Source organism: Bufo bufo, chromosome 5 (genome assembly GCF_905171765.1).
Source record: "Bufo bufo chromosome 5, aBufBuf1.1, whole genome shotgun sequence".
In the NCBI taxonomy this organism is placed as follows: Eukaryota; Metazoa; Chordata; class Amphibia; order Anura; family Bufonidae; genus Bufo; species Bufo bufo.
The window spans coordinates 433,870,305-433,892,628 of NC_053393.1; the positions used below are offsets into that span (position 1 = coordinate 433,870,305).

Below are 22,324 nucleotides of genomic sequence, written 5' to 3' on the forward strand. Positions count from 1 at the left end.
GTCTGCCTTGAGACATTGCCACCAGCAGAGCCCAGATTCACCAGGATGGCCTTGGTGGTGATCCTTGGATTCTTTTTCACCTCTCTAACTATCCTCCTGGCCAGCACAGGTGTCACTTTTGGCTTCCGACCACGTCCTCTGAGATTTTCCACAGTGCGGAACATCTTGTATTTTTTTATAATACTTTGCACTGTAGCCACTGGAACTTGAAAACATTTAGAAATGGCCTTCTAGCCCTTTCCTGACTTGTGAGCAGCCACAATGCGCAGCCACAGGTCCTCACTGAGCTCCTTTGTCTTAGCCATGACTGTCCACAAACCAACTGAAGAGAGCTGCTGTTTTTCACCTGTTGAGTTGATTAAAACAGCTGTTCCCAATTAATCAGGGTAATTAGGATGCTTTAGAACAGCTTGGACTATTTGGAATGGTATAGAACTTTTGATTTTCCCACAGACTGTGACAGTTTGTGAAGGGTATGAATAATTTTGGACTGGACACTTTTTGCTCAAATGTAAATAAAAGCTGAGAAATGTGTAACTTTAAGTCAAAATTTGCCTGGGGTATGAATAATTATGGGCAGCACTGTATGTGCTAAATTATGCTGTCTTCAGGAAGGGGATCAACAACGCCCAGCACCCAGGCATCTTCTTACAATTAATCAATACACAGAGTTAGGGTCCATTCACACATCCGTTTTTTCTTTCCTGATCTGTTCCGTTTTTTGCGGAACAGATCTGGACCAGATCTGGACCCATTCATTTTCAATTGGTCCTGGAAAAAATCGGACAGCACAATGTGTGCTGTCCGTTTCCGTTGTTCCGTTCCGCATGTCCGTTTAAATATAAAACATGTCCTATTCTTTTCCGCAAAATTCGGATCCTGGTACAATACAAAGTCAATGGATCCGCAAAAAACGGAAGACATTCGGATGTCATTACGTATGTCATCCGTTTTATGCGGATTCCGTTCCTGGAAATTACATTTAAATTTTTTTTTTTTTCAAAGAAATCCAAACAACTTTATTTGCTTATTAAAATTTATACATGTTTCCGTTTTTTGCGGATCCGCAAAAAACGGATGACATACGGAAACATTTTCAGGAACAACGGATCCGCAAAAAACTGACTGAAAATCGGGATATAGAAAAATACTGATGTGTGAATGTAGCCTTAAATGTCCAGTTCACACAGTAAAGTTCTGCATCGTATGTCAGATCAGATACCAGCGCACATGTTCAAAAAAAAGAAATTGCAAATATCTTATCGGTTGCTTAATATCAGCTGACATATAGAAACTTCATTTTATAGAAGTTAAGCAAAAAATTAAACTGACATATATAAGCTTCCTTTTATAGAAGTTAAATAAAAAAAAGGGTGCAGCCTAGTTTGGCCAAAAATTCAGCTTTTTTTAAATTTAGTTTTATGGAATTTTTACTGCATGGTAACGACGACATTTTAGCTTTGTTCTGCTAATACCAAATCGTATGTTTTTTTTTATTATGATTTACCACTTTTAAAATGGTATTTAAAAAAATTGGTTTGTGTCGCCAGATTCTGATGCCAATCATTTTTTTTTATTTTTCTGCCGACTGAGCTGTCTAAAGCGGTTTTTGCATGGCTCGCTATAGTTTTTATTGATTCTATTTGGGATACATAAGACCTTTTGATAATTTTTATTCAATCTTTTAGTGATTTTTTTTTTTCTTTATGGAGTTCACCATGTGGATTATGTAACAGGATATTTTTACTATATATATTGTGTAGAGAGAGAGTTTTTGAATTTTTAATACGGTATTTTAATTTAATATTTGATATTTTTTGTTTTATATATATATATATATATATATATATATATATATAGTCCTCTTAGGGGATTTGAACATGTGATATTTTGATCGCTTGTACTGTGCTCTGTAATACTCCTGTATTACAGTGCATAGTTATTCTGACAGGCCGGCCAATACAACCTACCAGAGGCATTGGCAGCTGTGACATGGAAGGCATGGGGCCCTTGTGTGGTACTCACATAATGTATTGAAAAACTTTTTGGGAAAGCAGTTCCTCTGTTTTCTGGGTTTCATTTTCACGCCATTCTTTGTTTGGTAAAAATGACATCTTAACTTTATTTTGTTGGTCAGTGTGATTTTGGCGTTACCAAATCTTTATACTTTTTTTAAGTTTTACTACTTTTACAAAATAAAAACACTTCAAAATGAAAGAAAAAAACATTTGGCACCATTTTCTGAGAGCCTTTTATTTTAGCTTTATTCTGCTAATACCAAATCGTATGTTTTTTTAAAATTATGATTTACCACTTTTAAAATGGCATTTAAAAAAATTGGTTTGTGTCGCCAGATTCTGATGCCAATCATTTTTTTTATTTTTCTGCCGACTGAGCTGTCTAAAGCGTTTTTTGCATGTCACCACTGTGGCCAGTCATTAGCTGCATAGCCACTTGACCTGCGTCAAACAGGATGTTGACACGTGGAGACTGGAGCAAGCAAGTGGTGGCTGTGGACCGGCAGGGAGCAGGTAAGTATGTTTTTATCCACAGAAAGGAACCTTTAAGACGAACAACCCCTCTAAGAGACGTATGGAAACCATAGATTTCTGGGCGCATTCAGACAACTGGAAACTGCTGTAGAAATTTTAGGTTTATATTATGAAGTGACTTTATTTCATGACTAAACAACTTTAATAAGAAAAAATTATAACCATGTTAAGGGAATTTCCTTCATGAAAAAAAGAAGAGTTAACAGTGACTCAATATGAGCTCGATATACCTTGTATCATAAACTTCAGCCCTCACAGTTTCTCCTGTGAATCATGTAAGATTTGTTTTCCACAAAATACTGTTAATTGATTCACACATTTATAGGTGAGATAACAACGACTTAAAGAGGACCTTTCACCGATTATTACACTATGAACTAAGTATACAGACATGGAGAGCGGCGCCCGGGGATCTCACTGCACTTACTATTATCCCTGGGCGCCGCTCCGTTCTCCCGCTATGCCCTCCGGTATCTCCGCTCACTAAGTTATGGTAGGCAGAGATTCCAGTCACTAAGTTATGGTAGGCGGAGTCTGCCCTTGTTCTTCTGTATCGCTGGCCAATCGCATTGCAGAGCTCACAGCCTGGGAGAAAATAACCTCCCAGGCTGTGAGCTCTGCGCTGCGATTGGCCAGCGCTAGAGCAGAACAAGGGCAGACTCCGCCTACCATAACTTAGGGACTGGAATCTCTGCCTACTATAACTTAGTGAGCGGAGATACCGGAGGACATAGCGGGAGAACGGAGCGGCGCCCGGGGATAATAGTAAGTGCAGTGAGATCCCCGGGCGCCGCTTTACATGTCTGTATAGTTAGTTCATAGTGTAAAAATCAGTGAAAGGTCCTCTTTAAGTACTCTTGGTTCAGAAGAGCAAAATGAACTGGCTCCATCACAGCTTAAGGACCGCACAGTATGTGGTCATGTCTGGTGTACTGTTGGGCTACTTTCACACTGGCGTTTTGGCTTTCCGTCTGTGAGATCCCATCAGGGCTCTCACAAGCGGTCCAAAACGGATCAGTTTTGCCCTAATGCATTCTGAATGGAAAAGGATCCGCTCAGAATGCATCAGTTTGCCTCCGTTCCTTCTCCATTCCGCTTTGGAGACGGACACCAAAATGCTGCTTGCAACGTTTTGGTATCTGTCTGACGAAACTGAGCCAAATGGATCCGTCCCCATTGACTTACATTGTGTGCCGTTTGGGTCAGTTTCGTCAGACAGTTTTCTATGACACCATATGGCACAATAGAAAACGGATCCGTCCCCCATTGACTTTCAATGGTGTTCAAGACGGATCTGTCTTGGCTATGTTAACCGCTTTATGTCCGCCCATAAACGTCCTATGGGTGGACGTCTATTTCTGAACGGACGTTCCAGAACGTATTTTCAGAAAGTGCAGCTGCACGCTAATCGTGCAGCTTCTGATCGGGTTGCCCGCTGTCAGTGACAGCAGGGCAACCCTAAGACAAGGCAGGGACAGTGCCCAGGTGTCCCTGCCTTCCGGATCGCTGCAGACACAGCGCTCACCGAGCGCTGTGTCTGCAGAGAAGGAAGCGCCGTGCGCTTCCTGTTCCGGCCCGGCGGTCATGTGACCGCCGTGACCGGAGTGTGCAGGAGCTGTGTGAGGTCTCTCAGAGACCTCGATCAGCCCTGCTGTGAGGCTGTACAGCGCTGGATTGCTGCTGTACAGCCTCTCTAGGGGTGCATTTGTCCTGTAACTGGGGCTACTATGTCAGCCCCAGTTACAGGAGAAATCAACAGTGAAAAAAAAAAAGAAAAAGTGAAGCAAATGTCCCCCAGAGGTCTTGTATGACCTTATGGGGGACGAAAAGTGTAAAATAAAATAAAAAAAAATAAAGGGTTGAAAAAATAAAATAAAAAAAGTTTCACATGTAAAAAAAAAAAAAGTTCCCAAGTAAGGAATAAAAAAAAAAATTAAAAATAGAAAAAATAAAATAAAATAGACATATTTGGTATTACCGCGTCCTTAAAAAACAGCTCTATAAAAATATCACATGACCTAACCCCTCGGGTGAACACCGTAAAAAAAAAAAAAAAAACTGTGTCAAAACAAGCAATTTTTGTCACCTTGCATCACAAAAGGTGCAACACTAAGTGATCAAAAACGCGTATGTCCTACAAAATAGTACCAATAAAACCGTCCCCCCATCCCGCAAAAAATGAGCCCCTACATAAGAAAATCTCTCAAAAAATAAAAAAAACTATAGCTCTCAGAACATGGACACATTAAAAAAAATAATTGTTTCAAAAATGCTATTATTGTGTAAAACTTTAATAAATGAGAAAAAGTATACATATTAGGTATCGCCACGTCCGTAACAATCTGCTCTATAAAAATGTCACTTGACTGAACCCCTCAGGTGAACGCTGTAAAAATAAATAAATAGAAACTGTGCTAAAACAACCAATTTTTTGGTCACCTTGCCCCATAAAGTGTTATAATGAATGATCAAAAAATCATATGTACCCAAAAATAGTACTAATAAAACTGGCACCTTATCCCCTAGTTTCCAAAATGGGGTCACTTCTTGGGAGTTTCTACTGTAAGGGTGCATCAGGGGGCTTCAAATGGGACATGGCATCTAAAAACCATGTGAAGTTCCTTTTCTTCTGCGCCCTGCCGTGTGCCCATACAGCAGTTTATGACCACATGTGGGGTGTTTCTGTAAACCGCAGAATCTGGGTAATAAATATTGAGTTTTGTTTGGCTGTTAACCATCGATGTGTTAAAGAAATTTTTTTATTAAAATGGAAAATCTGCCAAAAAAGTGAAATTTAAAAATTTGATCTCCATTTTCCTTTAATTCTTGTGGAACGCCTAAAGGGTTAATAAAGTTTGTAAAATCGGTTTTGAATACCTTGAGGGGTGTAGTTTCCACAATGGGGTCATTTATGGGGGTATCCACTATGTAGGCCCCACAAAGTGACTTCAGACCTGAACTGGTCCTTAAAAAGTGGGTTTTGGCAATTTTCTTAAAAATTTGAAGAATTGCTTCTAAACTTCTAAGCCTTCTAACGTCCTAAAAAAATAAAATGGCATTTCCAAAATGATGCCAACATAAAGTAGACATATGGGGAATGTTAAATAATAAATATTTTATGAGGTATCACTTTCTGTTTTAAAAGCAGAGAAATTGAAATTTAGAAAATTGCGAATTTTTCAAATTTTTGGGTAAATTTGTTTGTTTTTCATAAATAAAGGTGAAATATTTTGACTCAAATTTATGACTATCATGAAGTACAATGTGTCACGAGAAAACAATCTCTGAATGACTTGGATAAATAAAGGCGTTCCAAAGTTATTACCACATAAAGTAAGATATGTCAGTTTTGCAAAATTTGGCCTGGTCAGGAAGGGGGCAAATGGCCCAGATGGCAGGTGGTTAAAGATAATACAAATGGATCCGTTCTGAACGGATGCAGACGATTGTATTATCTGAATGGATCTGACGTGAGTGTGGAAAGTAGCCTAAGTTGACTGTATTTCTGAGAGCCCCCACCCCTTGCCTCCTCTTGCCCCAGGCAGCAGTGATTGGTTTCTGTGTATCTCCATGTATACATGGCGGCCATCAGTCATGGCTGACAGAGGTGGAGGAGCATTCCCCCCATGAATACAACATGCCATGGACCTACCTCCATACTCTGCAGCCCCTAAACAAGATATAACGTGTATTGCATATATGGAAAAACGCAATCTGAGACATTGTCAGGTTTTTCTGAAAAGCTCGAAATAACGAGCTTACAGATTTCCCCCCAACCATGGGCAAATCAGGTAAGTGTTCATGTTTATTGCTGTAAGAAGATGTGGATAAGCAGCTGCCGGACACTTGGCAATCTTTATTTCCAAGGTGAACATGGCACTGAGCATGTTAAAAATAATGCTTCGTTCATAACGCACCCATGCCAGGTGAACAAGGCAGTGCCAGGGGAACATTTAGAACCTAGAAGGCTAGCTAACAGTGGACAGTAAATAGTTGTTTTTGGAAATAGCAGCCAATAAGAGTTCAGTTTTTATTTTCGAAACTTCCCTAGAAAAATGAAGCATAGACGTTGATTGGTTGGTAAGGCAGCAATGCTACCTTTCCATACAAAAATCCATGGGTGCTCGAGTCAGTACCACTTGAATGTATGCAACGCAAAAATGCAGGAAAGTTAAAGCAGCTCTGTCACGTGGATCAACCCTATAAAACCAGGCATATAGCCTGGTAGGGTTGCTGATGCTGATTGAAACGATACCTTTCTTTTATCTGTAGGTAGTAGTGCTATGGAGAAATTATAACTTGTATAAATATGCTAACGAGCTATTGGAAGGAAGCGGCTTATGTGGTTTGAGCACCGCTCCAGCGACGCCTCTGGGGCTCCATACTGACGCCCCCCTACTATCTACAGATAAAAGATAGATCAGCAACCCTACCAGGCTATATGCCTGGTTGTATAGGGTTGATCCGGGTGACAGAGCCACTTTAATGACATGTAAGTCTTATAAACATACTTATACAGGCAGGAAACTTCCACTTATTACAGTTACCTATCACATTGCCTTGCTCCCTGCTCAGATCTTCAGTACATGAGACCTTCACTTGGTCTTGTCATTTTTCACACAAGTTACTGTCATTTATTTAACCGCTAGGTTTTCAGAGGTCAAGTACAGTTCATCCATACAAAAGTAACTGTAGTGGCTCTTTCACAATGAGCAGGCTGTATATTTGGTCCGGGTGACAGTTTTGTATCCTGTCCTGTTAGATCTGGAAAGCCTTTCACAAAGTACGTGCCTTCACCATTCCTAATTGACTGATGTCAGGGGGGAACTACTCTCCTTAGGGAGAGAGCGCCTTAATCAGTGTGAGGAGACTTATAAGCCATACATGCTCCTCTGGAATTCTGGGAGGGAAGGGATGCAAATGATCTCCTAACAAGCTCTGCCTCTAATGCCACCAGATGTAAGGCAGCTATCCTATAAGTCAACGGTCAGCTCTTAAAATAAGCCTTGAGACATGACTTGGATATTAAATAAGCCAGCACCTCATCTGCAGACAGCTGTTTCAGGGTGATTGACCCTCATCAGTGTACTGATGTGCATGGGTCCTTACACTCTTCAGGATTGTAAAAACATTAGGGGAATTTATCAAGCTTTGTTCTCCAGAATTCTGGTTTTGAAAAGTTGCAAAATAGGACTTTGTGACTTCCTTGGACCTATTCCAGAAAATTGTTTTTCAACTCCCATTCGAGTTTTGAAAAGTTTGTGGTGGATAGCTAGTCGTGCTGATTTAAGCCAGATTTATCAACTAATACATTTAAAAAAAAAATCGCAAAAAATGTTGCAGTCTTACTCCTGTAAAGAAGTGGTGGATAAAAGGGGAGTAGCATCTCAAGACAGAAGTGTTAGACCTAATACTAATACTTTGGGGCCCATTTATGTACTGATAATACACCACTTTTGTGGCGTATATCAATTGCAGATTTTGTCACAATCTGCAACTTTTCCACTCACTCCACTTTCCCAACAGGTCTAAAAAAGGGGACGGGGAAGAGGGCGGACCGGCAGACCCATCTCATTCAATATTTTGTACGCCAGTTTTTGGCGTACTAAAAGACTTAAATCTACGCCAGCAAGGTAGCTTATTTTAGATTGTTGCATATCCTTCTGGAGGAAAGCGGCAACAGTCTGCGCATCCACATAACTTTGCCTCTTCCTCCAGCAGCGCAGGCACAAATAAGACTGATGTCTTAATCGCCGGTCTTAATAAATCTGAATCTATACTTAATACTTTTTTGGAATTCTTACTTTATTTAATTAGTACTTTATTGTACTATTATATTATTGGACTACTTTATTGGACTAGTACTTTAAGGTCTTGTCCGAGAAGTTAGTAAATTCTTGAACTAGAAAGATAGTTTTTGTTTTATTCATTTATAAAGCAATAAGATGTACCTCTGTGTTGTACAGAAATTGTCATCAACCACATCAGTAGCTATCCAAAGCCTAAATATACTGTATGTTAGTATGTTTTTTGGAGGTGGCGGTTAAAAGCAGAGTACCCAGTGGAAACTCACACAAATATGAACTCCATGCAGGTGCTGCCATTGGTCATATTTCAACCTAGGACCCCAAAACGTTGTTCACCTCAGGTACTGGGTCCTGAAAATAGAATACTTAGCAATACGGTGGCCGGTGTATTCAGCCAGTCATTTATTACTGTCCATATGTAGCTTTCTATAATGTGCTACTCGAGGAGCTCAAGCCCACACTCCTCTATTATATAAAAGTATGTAGATATATTTAGTCACTTCCTTATCCAGATGTATTATAAGCTAAGTCAATATCAGTGGGCTAACTAGACCTACAATACACATAGAACTGTCCATTTAAAGCTTTTTTTTTCCTACTTTAACATTAGCTCAGCTAAAGATTAAATCTTGCTCGACAGACTGGATGCTTCAGATCTTTTACATATTTGTTTTCTAGGAAAATTCTTGCAGTGATGAGATGCAGTGGGGCTCTACAGAAATTTTGATTGCACAGGTTTCCACTGTTTTGGTCACAATGTGTTTCCTGCCCCCATTCAGAATGTTTCCACCTGACCTCAGTAACTTTTGCTCTGGCCTGCTGGCAGCCAATACCTGATAGAAATGTGAACTGTTTTGTTAATCTCGCTTTTTAGCTAAACTTCCTTCCACAGTGAAAGTCCATCAACATACTTGTTTGTAGCATCATTTTAAATACATGTGATACATCACTAGGGTCAAAGACTACGCAATGGAGTGATCTTTATGTTTTGTTTAAAAAATGGACTCTGACCTCATTTCCTCCTGATACAGTCTAATATTGTGATGTATTTTTACTGTTAATTTTTATATTCTGTTATTATATATACAATAGTTCCAATAGAGAGACAGTACTCCAAAGCTTGTGAAAAGGGTGGTGGACCCGCTTTATTCACCCAATGTTTCAGCCCTAATATATAATATCTATGGAGTATTTTCTTGTTGATTGACACAAAATCCGGGCCTGGGGTACTTTACTTGTGATTTGTCTACTCCAGTATAGTAGTTTTTGAACCCCGTTTCTTTTTTTCTCTTTGTAGATCCTTTTTTCTTTTGACTTTAATGTCTACCAATGTGTTTTGGTAAAGGGCTTTATAATAGGTTGGCACTACATAGAGTACAACCATGGCCTCCTATGGCCAGATAGATAAATCCTTCCTGTTAACAGAGTATTTCTCCATCATCTGCCTGCTTATTTATTGATACTCTTACTCTGAAGACAATTAAAAGCGGTTAGATTCATGGAAAGGGAAACAATGTGCGCACAATTTCCACTGACTTAAGGAGTCTAGTAGAAAGTGCAACATCAGTGGCCATTCATCTTAATAAAGGGGAAAGAGGTTTTGGCCTTCTAAATTACTCATGTCGTGGCATTAGACCTATTGATGAAATTTTAAATGTAAGATAGTGAAGGATAGACTGGTAATCATGGTCTCTAAAGTAATAGTGCCAAATTCCTGTGGTGTGGGATAATACACTTTGTGTTAATATTTAATAGCCGTTAAACAGCCGTCCTTTTCCATTGCAGCCCCTCTCTGCCTGCCCTTGATTGGCATCTGCCGTCGCAATCTGGACCTTATGAACTTCGCATTGAAGTGCAGCCCAAATCTCATCACAGAGCTCACTATGAGACGGAAGGAAGCCGTGGGGCGGTGAAGGCATCTACTGGTGGACACCCCATTGTGCAGGTAACCATGTGATAGGAGGTATTGTTTATCCTGGCGTGTAATCACAAATTTTCATTACAATCCACAATAATGTGTGGAGGATGAGAAAACAGTATTTCTCAGAGGTATCAGAAATACATTGTACAATAGCTTAGGGGTCAGGGCCTTAGAAGAGCTTCTCCACTACTGGGAACTTTTGTATAAAAATGATTCTTAATCAACACCCGGTGGATCACTATTTTTCTTCTTGCTGTTGAGGCATGAGAAGGTGAGGGTTGCAAGTGACATAAACCTTTGATTGCTCAAGGTTTAGCACACAGAGTTACTGGAGTAGCATTTCTATATTCGTGATAAATTTGAAGATACCCAAAATTTGACAAACAACAAGTATTGTTTGATAAATGTGTGCAAAGTACGCCAACTCAGACTCGAGTTAAACTGACTTTAAATATTACCCTTTAGATACATTCCCCCATTTTATTTTTTGTCATTTAAAAACAGGGAACATGATTAAAGGGAACCTGTCACCACCGTAATGCCTCCCCAACCACTCGCAGTACCTCACAGCTGTAGTACCTCCCAACTTTATTTATCCCACGTGGGGTATGCAAATGGTCTTCTTGAAGTCAAGGGGCAGTGTGGTCTTGATGCCCCATTTCAAACAGCCACCCCCCCACCCTGGCTCTTTCCCCCTAATTGACACCTCAGTGCGCTTGCACTGTTCTTTTTCTTTTTCAATGCCTGTGTGGTGTACTTGGCTTCAAAGGCTGACTGCGCAGGTGCCGACTGACTCACTGCACAGCCACCGACTCCTGGTAGTGATCCTCTGAAGCCAAGTGCACTAAAGACATGATGACTACAGCTGTGAAGTACTGTGTACAGTTGGGGGGGGGGGGGGGGGCATTATGGTGGTAACAGGTTTCCTTTAGGTATTTCGTTTCCGTTGTATTCCTGCAGTACAGATCAGATTATGTTGTTATTGACTAATAATATTGTGTAATGACAGCAAGCTTACAACTCCCATCATCCCATCATTATCATTAATTCTACATCTTTCTTTATAATAAAAACAAGATGAGTGTATCATATACTATGCATCTAAAAAATAAATCCTTCTCCTGCGTGGGCTGGATGCACAAATTGCATCTCGCACATTCTTTGAGGTTTTGAGCGTGAAGAACAGGAAATGTTTTGAGTCAGAATCTGTTAAAAAGTGTATCTATCAAAATATGTTTCTGTCCAAACAAAGATGAGACAAATTAAAGGCTGGGAACGTGTTTAGCATAAATGTAATATATTCATTTCTGATATGTAGAGAAGCCAAAATTACACAGAAGAACACTTGCCAAGACCTCTACACCACATTGTGCTGACAGCATGTGAATTAGACACTCTTCCTTCTTATGTATTAAGTACAAAAGGAGAACTAGATGTAAAGGCCTTATTTGATTAGTATACATAAGAAAGACAATCGCAAGAAATCAAACGCCTATTACTTAGAAGGCATTGCTTTTCTGGCCAGCATGGAATTCAAGGAATGCGCTGCAGAAAATGACGAGCAGCTCTTGCAGCGTGTTAGGTTAAAGGGGTCGTCTCACTTCAGCAAACTGCATTTATCATGTAGAGAACGTTAATACAAGGCACTTACTAATGTATTGTGATTGTCCATATTGCCTCTTTTGCTGGCTTGATTCATTTTTCCATCTCATTATGCACTGCTCATATCCAGGGGTTACAACCACCCTAAAATCCAGCAGTGGCAGGGACCATGGGAGCACCCATAGGTACGCATTCGCAGCAGCTCCTGTCCCGGCCACTTTCTATCTGGCTGCAGCGGTGGCCTTTATCCCTGGATATGAGCCGTGTATAATGTGACGGAAGAATGAATCCAGCCAGCAAAGGAAGCAACATGGACAATCACAGCACATTAGTAAGTGCCTTGTATTAACTTTCTCTACATGATAAATGCCATTTGCTGAAGTGAGGCAACCTCTTTAAGGTGCCTATGAAAAAAATGTATTAAAGTTTATAGTATGTACTTTTACAATACTTTTATCATTTTATAGGATATTATTCGTAATGAATATCAGCTTGCCTACATCAATTGTATTAGTTGCATGCATAGCGTCTTCTACAGTCTAGAAATCGACTGAGACAGGAAAATGAGCCTTCCACAAGTAGTGCTCTGTGTTACACCATAATTATAGCTCAGGGTCAAGGAGAAAGTTTAATTGCAACGCATCTGAAACGAGGAGAATATTTTTGTAGCTGTGAATCAGGAGGAAGTGGCGGTAGAGTTGGAGCGCTAGACTGAAAGGAAACCTTCCAAATTAGTGTCAGCTCCTCCATGTTTTCATTATCCATTACCTACAATTTATGTCCGGGTAATGCACAAATTGCTGGCTCTGTACCCCACCCATGTTTCCTTGGCATTCAGGCCTGCGCACGTTAACTCAAAAAGCCTGTGTCTATTGTCCATGTGTTTCCAAAATGTATGTGAGGCGCAAAAAAAGACATTAACACACATCTGCGAGCCAGGATGCAATTATTAAAGGTAATGAAGCCAGGCAGGCGTACCACAAAGCAGACATTTTATAGCTCAATCATAAGCGCCTGGCACTTTTTACCAGCAGCTCCACACGGGTTATTGCAATGCGCACATGGCCAGCACTTGCCAAATAATACATTCACACATATTCAGCGTGAAAAAGATTACATACAAGTCAATGATTTCATCAGCTGGAAGCAGTAAGTTTGATTGTTGGGCTCCGGCCAGTTGTCTTTCTGTTTTTCAGCCTCGCCTTTATTTCTATATCCATCCAGGTGGTAGAGCTCCTCAGTTTTTGTCATTCCGACGTGCCTCTGCTTCATGGTGTCATTAGTGTCGGAGAGCATGGCAGAGCTAATTGTTTGGGTGGGTTCACATCACGTTTTTCCCCCCAAAAAACGTATACGTTAAACAGGTGCCTCAGGCTGATGCCTTACAGTGGCATCCGTTCACCAATTTACCATAGTAAAAAAAAAAACGTATCGTTTTTTTTTACCGGATTGTGCAGGATACAAGAACGTGGTTTTTGTATCCTTTTTTTGTTTGTTTTGTAACATATCCGTCAAAGGGAGGCCATAAAACGTCATGTGAACCCACCCTTTCTTATGACGTCCTGTACATGATGTGGCTGTGACGTTGTATAAGCCTTTTTTACTCTCCGTAGAATTAGTTTTTTAAGGCTATTTGTACAAAGAGCCTGGCAGGGCAGGTTTATCATTTTTTATCTGTTCTTTTCAATTTCATAAAAAGTGATTTGTGTTAAAACCCCATTAAATAAAACATAGGAGACATCATTTCCCGACGCTCCAATATTGCATTTAGTTTTGCAAATGTTGCAGCTTATTATGTGCAGTTGATGGCGCTTTTCTCGTGCTAAAACCTTACCTTTTTAGCAAGTCAAGCCAACCGGGGGTTAATATGTTCTTAGCGTTATCGAGTCCTATGTCTATGAATTGTGGTGTCAAAAAGAAGCGGCTTGTACACAAAATTGCGGCTTTTCCCCCCTCCTTGTCATGGGCATGTGTGTGAGGGGCAGATCCGAAGTGTCCAGACACACGTATTGTCACTCCTAGCTGGCATAGAATTCAGGTTGAGGCTCATGTACCTGTATGTATTTATTACGAGGTGTGTGTGCATCTTAATCATTTTGGCACATCTTACGCCATTGCAAACTAATCATCGCCATTACAAACGCCAGTCTTGATAAATGTTCCCCAACGTTGAATCATCATCTCTCCATCATCTTTACCGTTCTGTGTGGAAATGAGTCTCAGAGGGTTGCCTGTTTCTGAGTCTGATGATCACTGTGGTTATGAGGTTACATGCCAGGAGGCTTAGTATATGGAGACGAAGCTCTCACCATGTCTTTGGTACCCTGACGGCATATACAGCAGGGAAGTCTCCCGGGGTATACCCTGAAGCCCATAAACTTTACTTTGGCATACATTAGGCAGGGATATGTCAGGATCCTGCTGCCCCAACTGCATTGAAACGTGTGCTTTTCAGTATGACTATAGACAAGAGAAAGGATACCTCACAATCTATGGCAGGCGTATGGCGGTATACTCATAACTAAGCAATCGCAGATCGCAATGATGACTCACAATGTAAATTGTATGAATGTATGATTATATATGTGTGATATAGGGCAGGATATATTTCTTTATGCTGATTGGTCCAAATAATTTGGATGGCAGATTCTTAGTCAATGCCAAAGTCTTCTGACATTAGCTATAGAGAACCTTAACCCCTTCCCCCGTATACATCTTGGGCCTTAGTAACCGAGCAATTTATTTCCTTTTTTGTTGTTCATTGCATTCCAAGAGCTACAACTTTTCTTTATTTTTGTCATCGATGTAGCCGTATGAGGGCTTGTTTTGTGGGAGACAAGTTGGCGGTACACATAGCCACTGATGAACTTTTATTAACTCTTTCTGGGGAGGAGTAGAAAAAAACAGCAATATTATTATTGTCTTTTTACGTTATACATTTTGCAATGTTTACTTTGCGGCTAGGTTAGGTTAATACTTACCCGTCCCTTTTTCCGCCGATGTGCTTCGCTCAAGTAGGCTGTGGGCTCTTCCTCCCAGTCCCAGACCGGATGTGTGCACATATTTTCCTTAGTAGTAAGTGCAGCTGAACAGCAAAAGAAGCCTGCGTGAGTCAGTGAGGATGGGACTGGTAAGTATTAACCTAACGCCTTCCACAGGGCATTAGAAAGAACTGTTTTTATAAATATCCTGGAGAGCCCCTTTAAAGGGACCCTGTCATCACCTTTATGCTGCCCATACTAACGGCAGTATAAAGTAGAGACAGGTGAGTTGATTTCAGCGGTCTGTCATTTATAAGTTAAAAGTAAGTGGTTGCCGAGAACCAGCATCACAATCATTGCAGACTGGACCTGGAAAAGAGTCACGGCCACCTGAGAAGAGTCCTGGTTATTCATGAATTCCCGCTCTCCTGCTGATGACTGACCGTCTTCTACCTAGTTTTCTCCCTTTCTCTCTAGGAGAGAACTGACAATCATCAGCAGATGGGTGAGAGAGCAGGAGATTATGTATAACCAGGACTCTTCTCAGGTAGATCTGACTCTTTTCAAGGCCTGGGCTACAATGATTATGATGCCGGTTCTCGGCAACCACTTACTTTTAGCTGAACACCGCTGACATCAGCATTTCTGTCACTACTTTATACTGCCCTCAGTAAGGTCAGCATAAAGTTGACGACAGGTTCCCTTTAAGGTTAAAGGCAACAGTATAGGTCTCCAAAGCTTGACATACACATAAGTTAAAAGTCAGCAGAAATGGATGGTTTTGACCATTTCAGTGACCATTGTTTTTAAAACCACACTTAATGGCCACCCACCCGCTAAGTTCTTTATAGTCCTACAAGACTATGGTCTTAGTATAATAAAACATTTTTTTTTACTCTTTAGTGGTTCCTATACCGATCTGTTGCATTACAAGGTATACAGCCATCTCGACGTTTGCTTGATAAAGAGGACTGGGTGCCACCTCTGTTTTCAATCAGCTCTGCATGCAGTCATTGTGTAACCTCTGTCTTGCAGACAGCCACCCTTGCACATCATATATTTTGAAGAGGTGTGAACTATTTTTGTGTGAGCATGTAAAAAAAATCCTTATAATAAACCAAAATGAACAAAGAACAGATGTCCTCAGCACAAAGGACACGCCGTTTTATCACTTAGTTCATTTATTTTTGTTACAAGTGAAAGGGATCCATATGAAAACCATACAAGAAAACACTTGCAGCTGACCTCTCCGGATTATCCAGACATGAAGAAGCCATGTTACTGTATAGCTTGGCTCGGCCAGCAACCAGACGCACCATTACTTTTAGCTTACCTGCCAAATGCTGGGTATACAACATGAGGCAAGTGATACATTTTTATATGTCTGGCTGCAATAAAACATCTGGCCTCCATTCTTGATGTAGTATCTTGGCATGAAGGGCTGCTTGCTCCCAATAAGTATCAGTACAATCTGTTTGCATTAAAGGCATTATTAATTATTCTAATATAATTAAAAGAAAATCTTTTAACATGTTCCTTCTCATAAAGTCTCCCCATATGGGACACAATGCAAAGGACATTTTGGCTTGCTGTAGTCTAGTATTTTATTTTCCGTTTTAATATTTTGATGGATGGCTAGTTCCCTAAAGGGATTTTCCGAGATTCCCGGGACCCCCGCCGATAAGATGTTTGAGAAGGCTCCAGCGCTCGCAGTAGCGCTACAGTCTTCTCTCAGCTTAGTCTTGGCCATGTAACGTCGTCGGTCATGTGGCCTAGGTGCAGCGTAGGATCTTCAAGCAAGATGGCTGCAGCGACCTTTTCACGCTCAAATGGATGAGGTATGATTTACATATTTTTTTTTACTGCCATTTCAGGGAAATTTGTCTTCGCGGCAAATCAAATTTTTCCTGAAATTCCGATCGAAGTCCAGTTCGGATACTTCAATTCGCTCAACACTAGTCCCAGGTGTCAGACTCCCACCGATTGGACACTGATGACCTATTCAGAGGATCAGTTAAATAATTTCGAGAAAACCCCTTAATGATAAATGTCAGTAGCTGAGCTCTTGACGAATTGTATGCTGCATCTTCAATTCCGACACATAGATGAGTTTTCATGTATAATTGCTTGTTTTAGGTCGCACCGAACATTTCCATTGGGTTCCCATCAAGATTTGCGCTAGGCCAGTCTCCTTAGCTGTTCACTTATCGATTAGTTCTGTGCTTTGGATTATAGCCCTACTTCGTGGGCAAATACTTGTATTGCATATGACAGAATTGATGATTTCTTCTTGTCCTATTCAAGATGTCAACTTGTACAGATCCCAAGGCAAGATCAATGCATCCTGACACCATGACACTAAAGCCAGCTGTTGGTGCAGTGTTCATAGTGTTAGGGGGGTACTATCTCTCCTTAGGGAGAGAGCACCTTAATCAGCGTGAGGAGACTTATAGGCCATACATGCTCCTCTGGAATTCTTGCGTCCCTTTCCTCCCAGAATTCCAGAGGAGCATGTATGGCCTATAAGTCTCCTCACGCTGATTAAGGTGCTCTCTCCCTAAGGAGAGATAGTACCCCCCTCACCCTGACAGGCCTCTCACCCAGTCAAGCCAGTACTCTCTGCTCTGCACTGATGAGGGGGAATCACCCCGAAACAGCTGTCTGCAGATGAGGTGCTGGCTTATTTAATATCCAAGTCATTTCTCAAGGCTTGGTTAAAGAGCTGAACATTGACTTATAGTATAGCTGCCTTACATCTGGTGGCATTAGAGGCAGAGCTTGTGAAGAACTCGTGTTTATAGTGTGAAATGTTACATTTTATTTCTGCGTTTGTATATACAGGGAACATTATCACAGCCTGGACATCAACCAGATGCTTTTGGATTGTTCAGCAGTACTTTTCTCCCATAAATACCATTGCCGGGTCACTTTCTTATTGAGAAGTTGTGAGCACTTCTTTTAGATGAGGCAGAAAAGTAGTTCTGAAAAGATGGCAGACTATGCAGGGAACACATTCACAACTGGTGATACCAGTTTACTTCTAGAAGGAATAACAGAGGAATGGCACTACATAGAGTCATGAGAATACCTGCTCCAGAATTGTCATTTCATATGGAATCCAAATATTTATTAAAGCAGACATGGCAGGAGTGGTGACAGGTTCTCTTTAGGCTACTTTCACACTTGCGTTCCGGGTTACGCTTGTGAGTTCCGTTTGAAGGCTCTCACAAGCGGCCCCGAACTGATCCGAACAGCCCTAATGCATTCTGTGGATAAGGATCCTCTCAGAATGCCTCAGTCTGGCTCAGTTTCGCCTCCGTTCCGCTCAGCAGGCGGACACCCGAACGCTGCTTGCAGCGTTTTCGTGTCCGCCTGGCCGTGTGGAGCCAAACGGATCCGTCCAGACTTACAATGTAAGTCAATGGGGACGGATCCGTTTGAAGTTGACACAATATGGTGCAATTTCAAACTGATCCGTCCCCCATTGACTTTCAATGCAAAGTCTGGACGGATCCGTCTGACTAACAATTAGACTTAGATTTTTTTCTGAAATATAATGCAGATGGATCCGTTCTGAACGGATACCATCGTTTGCATTATAGGAGCGGATCCGTCTGTGCAGATACCAGACGGATCCGCTCCGAACGCAAGTGTGAAAGTAGCCTTAAAGGGGTTATCCCATGAATAACATAAAAAATGAAGATTGGATATCCTATAGTACACGACAATCTCTTTCTAACAAACTTAGAACCAGCCTTATACCTCACATGGATCCAGAGATCTCCCCATTCATTGCTCCAATTTCCCTGCTAGATTTGTTTTAAGCTAGCAGTTCAGAGAGCGTGTCCTTTCTCAGGGGGCGTATCATTTCTACTGCAGCTGGTGGCAATTGAAGAATAGAGCTGAGCATGTGCTTCCATCTCGGTGAGCTGGACAAAGAATTTTGAAAAAGCACAAACAGCAGATGGCGCTATATAAATATATTTCAGTGAATAAGGCCTCCTGCACACGAACGTGTGCGCCCCGTGGCCGTATTGCGGACTTCATTTGCGGATCCGCAATACACGGGCGCCGTTCTGTGGGCATTCCGCATGAGGGATGCAGACCCGTTCACTTCAATGGGTCCGCAAATCTGGAGATGCGGAATGGTGCGGAACGGAAGCATGGAACGGAAACCCACGGAAGCACTACGGAGTGCTTCCGCTGGGTTTTATCCCGTACTTCCATTCCACAAAAAGATAGAACATGTCCTATGTTTTTGCGGAATGGGGACCCATTAAAGTGACTGAGTCCGTGATCCTCTGCGGCTGCCCCACGGTCGGTGTTCGTGCATTGCGGCACGGCCACGGGGCGCACACGTTCTTGTGCAGGAGGCCTAACTCAGCGGCTATACAAAATTGTTAATTACTTGCAATTACAAAAGTATTCAGATCCAGGTGCTGGGTTGAAAAATTTAGAATATTTTTTGTGGGACAACCCCTGCCTGTAATGATACCATCTCTGTGTATAGATAAGCAGATAGCTGCAGTAAAGTCATCTGTACAGACCAAGAAGTGTGCAAAACTTCAGGAGTTCATGTATTTTGTTTAAACATATGGAATACATGGAAAATTAAAAACATCATCAAAACTTATGTTAAAGATATGTTAAACATAAAAACATGATTTAAACAGTAGGTCATTTTCTGATGACACATTCCTTTTAAGATTTTTCTCTGGCATTGTGAAAGCTAAGGGCTAGTTGTAGGAGCACACACATCACTGTATATTTGTCATTCTCGACTAGTTTCGCGTCAAGGATTCGTCATGCAGCCGCTATAGGTACAATAGGAGTCCAGCAAACCGATGACACAGGAGCTGTCTAATGATCAGCGCCCGACTGTATGCTATTCCCATCCTGCCTAGTAACAGACTGGCAAAAATCATTAAGTCTAATTCTGCTCAGTGATTCAGTTAAATAGTGCGCGCTCACTCTTGTGCGTTCTTTGGCTTGCCTCCCTGTTTTGCTACTTGTTTGGAAGCATGAATGATATCATTAATAATCTGGCAGCTAGATCTGCTACTTGCCGCTAGAGCAATATCATCATTCAAGCTGTTATCTGGTGGAACCTAAGAAAAACAACATATCTATCAGCATTCCGGAGAGAAGTTCTCGAGGAAGACGGCATATAATATCATACATGTGTCATGTCACGTTGTTGCATTCCTTCATGCCTCTTAACTATGAAACATGCGACGCGGGGCGCATCTGGGCCATTTGAACCTTCCACAAGGCAAATGAGACAAATAGATCCTTTGTGGGCACGGCAATCACAAAATGCCTTTTAATCACTCTGTTTTCAAGCAAGCCGTCCATTGTTCACGGGACAGAAAGAAAAGGCATGCTCATTAGAAGAGTATGATTGCAATTCACGAGGGAGAGAGAGGAGCCTTACAGGATACTTCTAGTAGGAATAAGGGCCAAGCTACATAGCAAAAGCTGCAGTACGATGTGAGATTGTGTCTCATATCTGGAATAGTATAATTCCAAGTAGTCACAGCACTCAACAATAGCCTGGCTTATTTGGGGGTGCGCGTCACGGTTATGTTCCTTGCTCCACCTCAAGGACCACCTTCGTAGTATTTATATAATTAGACAGCACTCCGTTTGATTGATGTGATGATAAGTGATATTTATTCAGCCGGACATAATGATGCACAATGTATAGTTTTGGCAACGTTTCGGGCTAAATGAAAGCCCTTCATCAGGCCCAAATCAGGTCACACATGAAACGCTGGTTCCGGCGTTTCATTTGTGGCCTGATTTGGGCCTGATAAAGGGCTTTCATTTAGCCCGAAACGTTGCCAAAACTGTACATTGTGCATCATTATGTCCGGCTGAATAAATATCACTTATCACCATATCTGGAATAGGGTCCGGTGATCCAGAAGGGCATGCCATGGAGCCCTTCAGGCTCAATTCAGCTACAATACCGTTTGATTAAAATTTCTGGGCATAATTAAAGGGGTTGTCCAGGCTTTTACTATTGATGACCTACCCTCAGGATAGGTCATCAATATCAGATTGGCGGTGGTCCGACACCCGACACCCCCGTCGATCAGCTGTATGAGGAGACGGCGCGTGCAGGTACCGTCTCTCTTCCTGTCAGCTTCTGCGGTCTATGGTGTCGGACCCCCGCCGATATGATACTGATGACCTATGTTGAAGATAGGCCATCAATAGTTGCCCGGACAATAGAACTCCATAAAGCACTTGACTCTATCTCCATTATATTGTATAGCAGATCCAGAGAGGGTTGAGGGAATGCATTTGGTGGGTTTTTTATTTCCCATAGACAATAATGGAGCGTGCCTTTGCAATGGACAACTACCTCTCCCATTCAAATTGGCTTCAGCGTGAAAACAACTAATTTTAATTTGTATTTTTCTCTGTAAAAATTCATGGAAGAAAATTAGGGTAAGACAGCCCCCATATATTGGCAGGTTGTTATCCCTTGATGCGTGCGGAAGGCGGCTGCTTTTATACCTTAATACAATTTTATTCAGAAGTGTAATCTGTAGTGACAACAATACCTGTTCACCTGCACATCCTCGTCTGGGTGGAAAACGCCCTGCTATGGTAGAAAAGGATTTTCCTTTAGGGAGACACAAATTAATCTCTTAGGAGGACAAAACAACATCCTTTGCTGATATTACGGTTGGGTTTGCAAATCCGCCCAGTTATTGTCCCGTTTTCCACACCAGGCTTCAGACTGAAATATACTTAATAAATTGCCTTCTATTATATGTAAAAATAACTAAGATGCCTACAACATGTCAGCACACTGCAGTTTCTCCTCTCTTTTAATAATGCCACTCAATGGTTTGGTTTACAGTGTGAACCTAGAGTAATGTCTTAAGAAATGACATCAATAGATGCAGATGAGGTATGATAATTAAACAGGAAAGCTGTAGGACATGTCTACTTTCTGGGGCCTTCCATGTCATGTTGAACAATTAAAAACTTGATTTCTTTCTGTTGATTAAACACCGGACTAAAAGTGTTTGTACCACCTGCTGTTCTTTTCCTGATTTCTCTGTCCACCTCAGTAACATTGAGGTGGACGCACATGCTCTGTTCGATCCTTCAACTGCCACCAGCACTAGTTGTGACCGTTACAAGTAGAGAGCTGTAGCACAAAGGACATACCCCTGAGCTGCAGCAGACAGGCTACGACCCATGGGCTTCTGCAGAAAGGACACAACCCTGAGCTGCAAGGAAAGCATTTGGAGCAATGAATGGGAAGATCTCTGGATCCATGTGAGGTTCAAGGCTGGTTCTAGGTTTGTTAGAAATAGATTGTCATGTACTGTACAATGTCTGATTTTCATTACTGATGTGATAACCCCTTTAACAGGCTAAGATAAGATAGTTAGAGAGGAGTGAGGTATGAAGATATGACCCTCATTCTGGCTATGACTA

The 22,324-nt window shown here is 41.4% G+C and overlaps 1 protein-coding gene across 5 annotated transcripts in view; it reads left to right on the plus strand.

Annotated features, from left to right (window-relative positions):
* NFATC1 (nuclear factor of activated T cells 1) overlaps nt 1-22,324 on the plus strand; it is a 202,191-nt gene that overhangs the window by 33,122 nt on the left and 146,745 nt on the right. For all 5 annotated transcript variants that reach the window (XM_040433493.1, XM_040433494.1, XM_040433498.1 and 2 more), the window contains exon 3: nt 10,145-10,304. In XM_040433493.1, the coding sequence (XP_040289427.1) occupies nt 10,145-10,304 (160 nt within the window). The remainder of the gene's footprint in view (nt 1-10,144; nt 10,305-22,324) is intronic.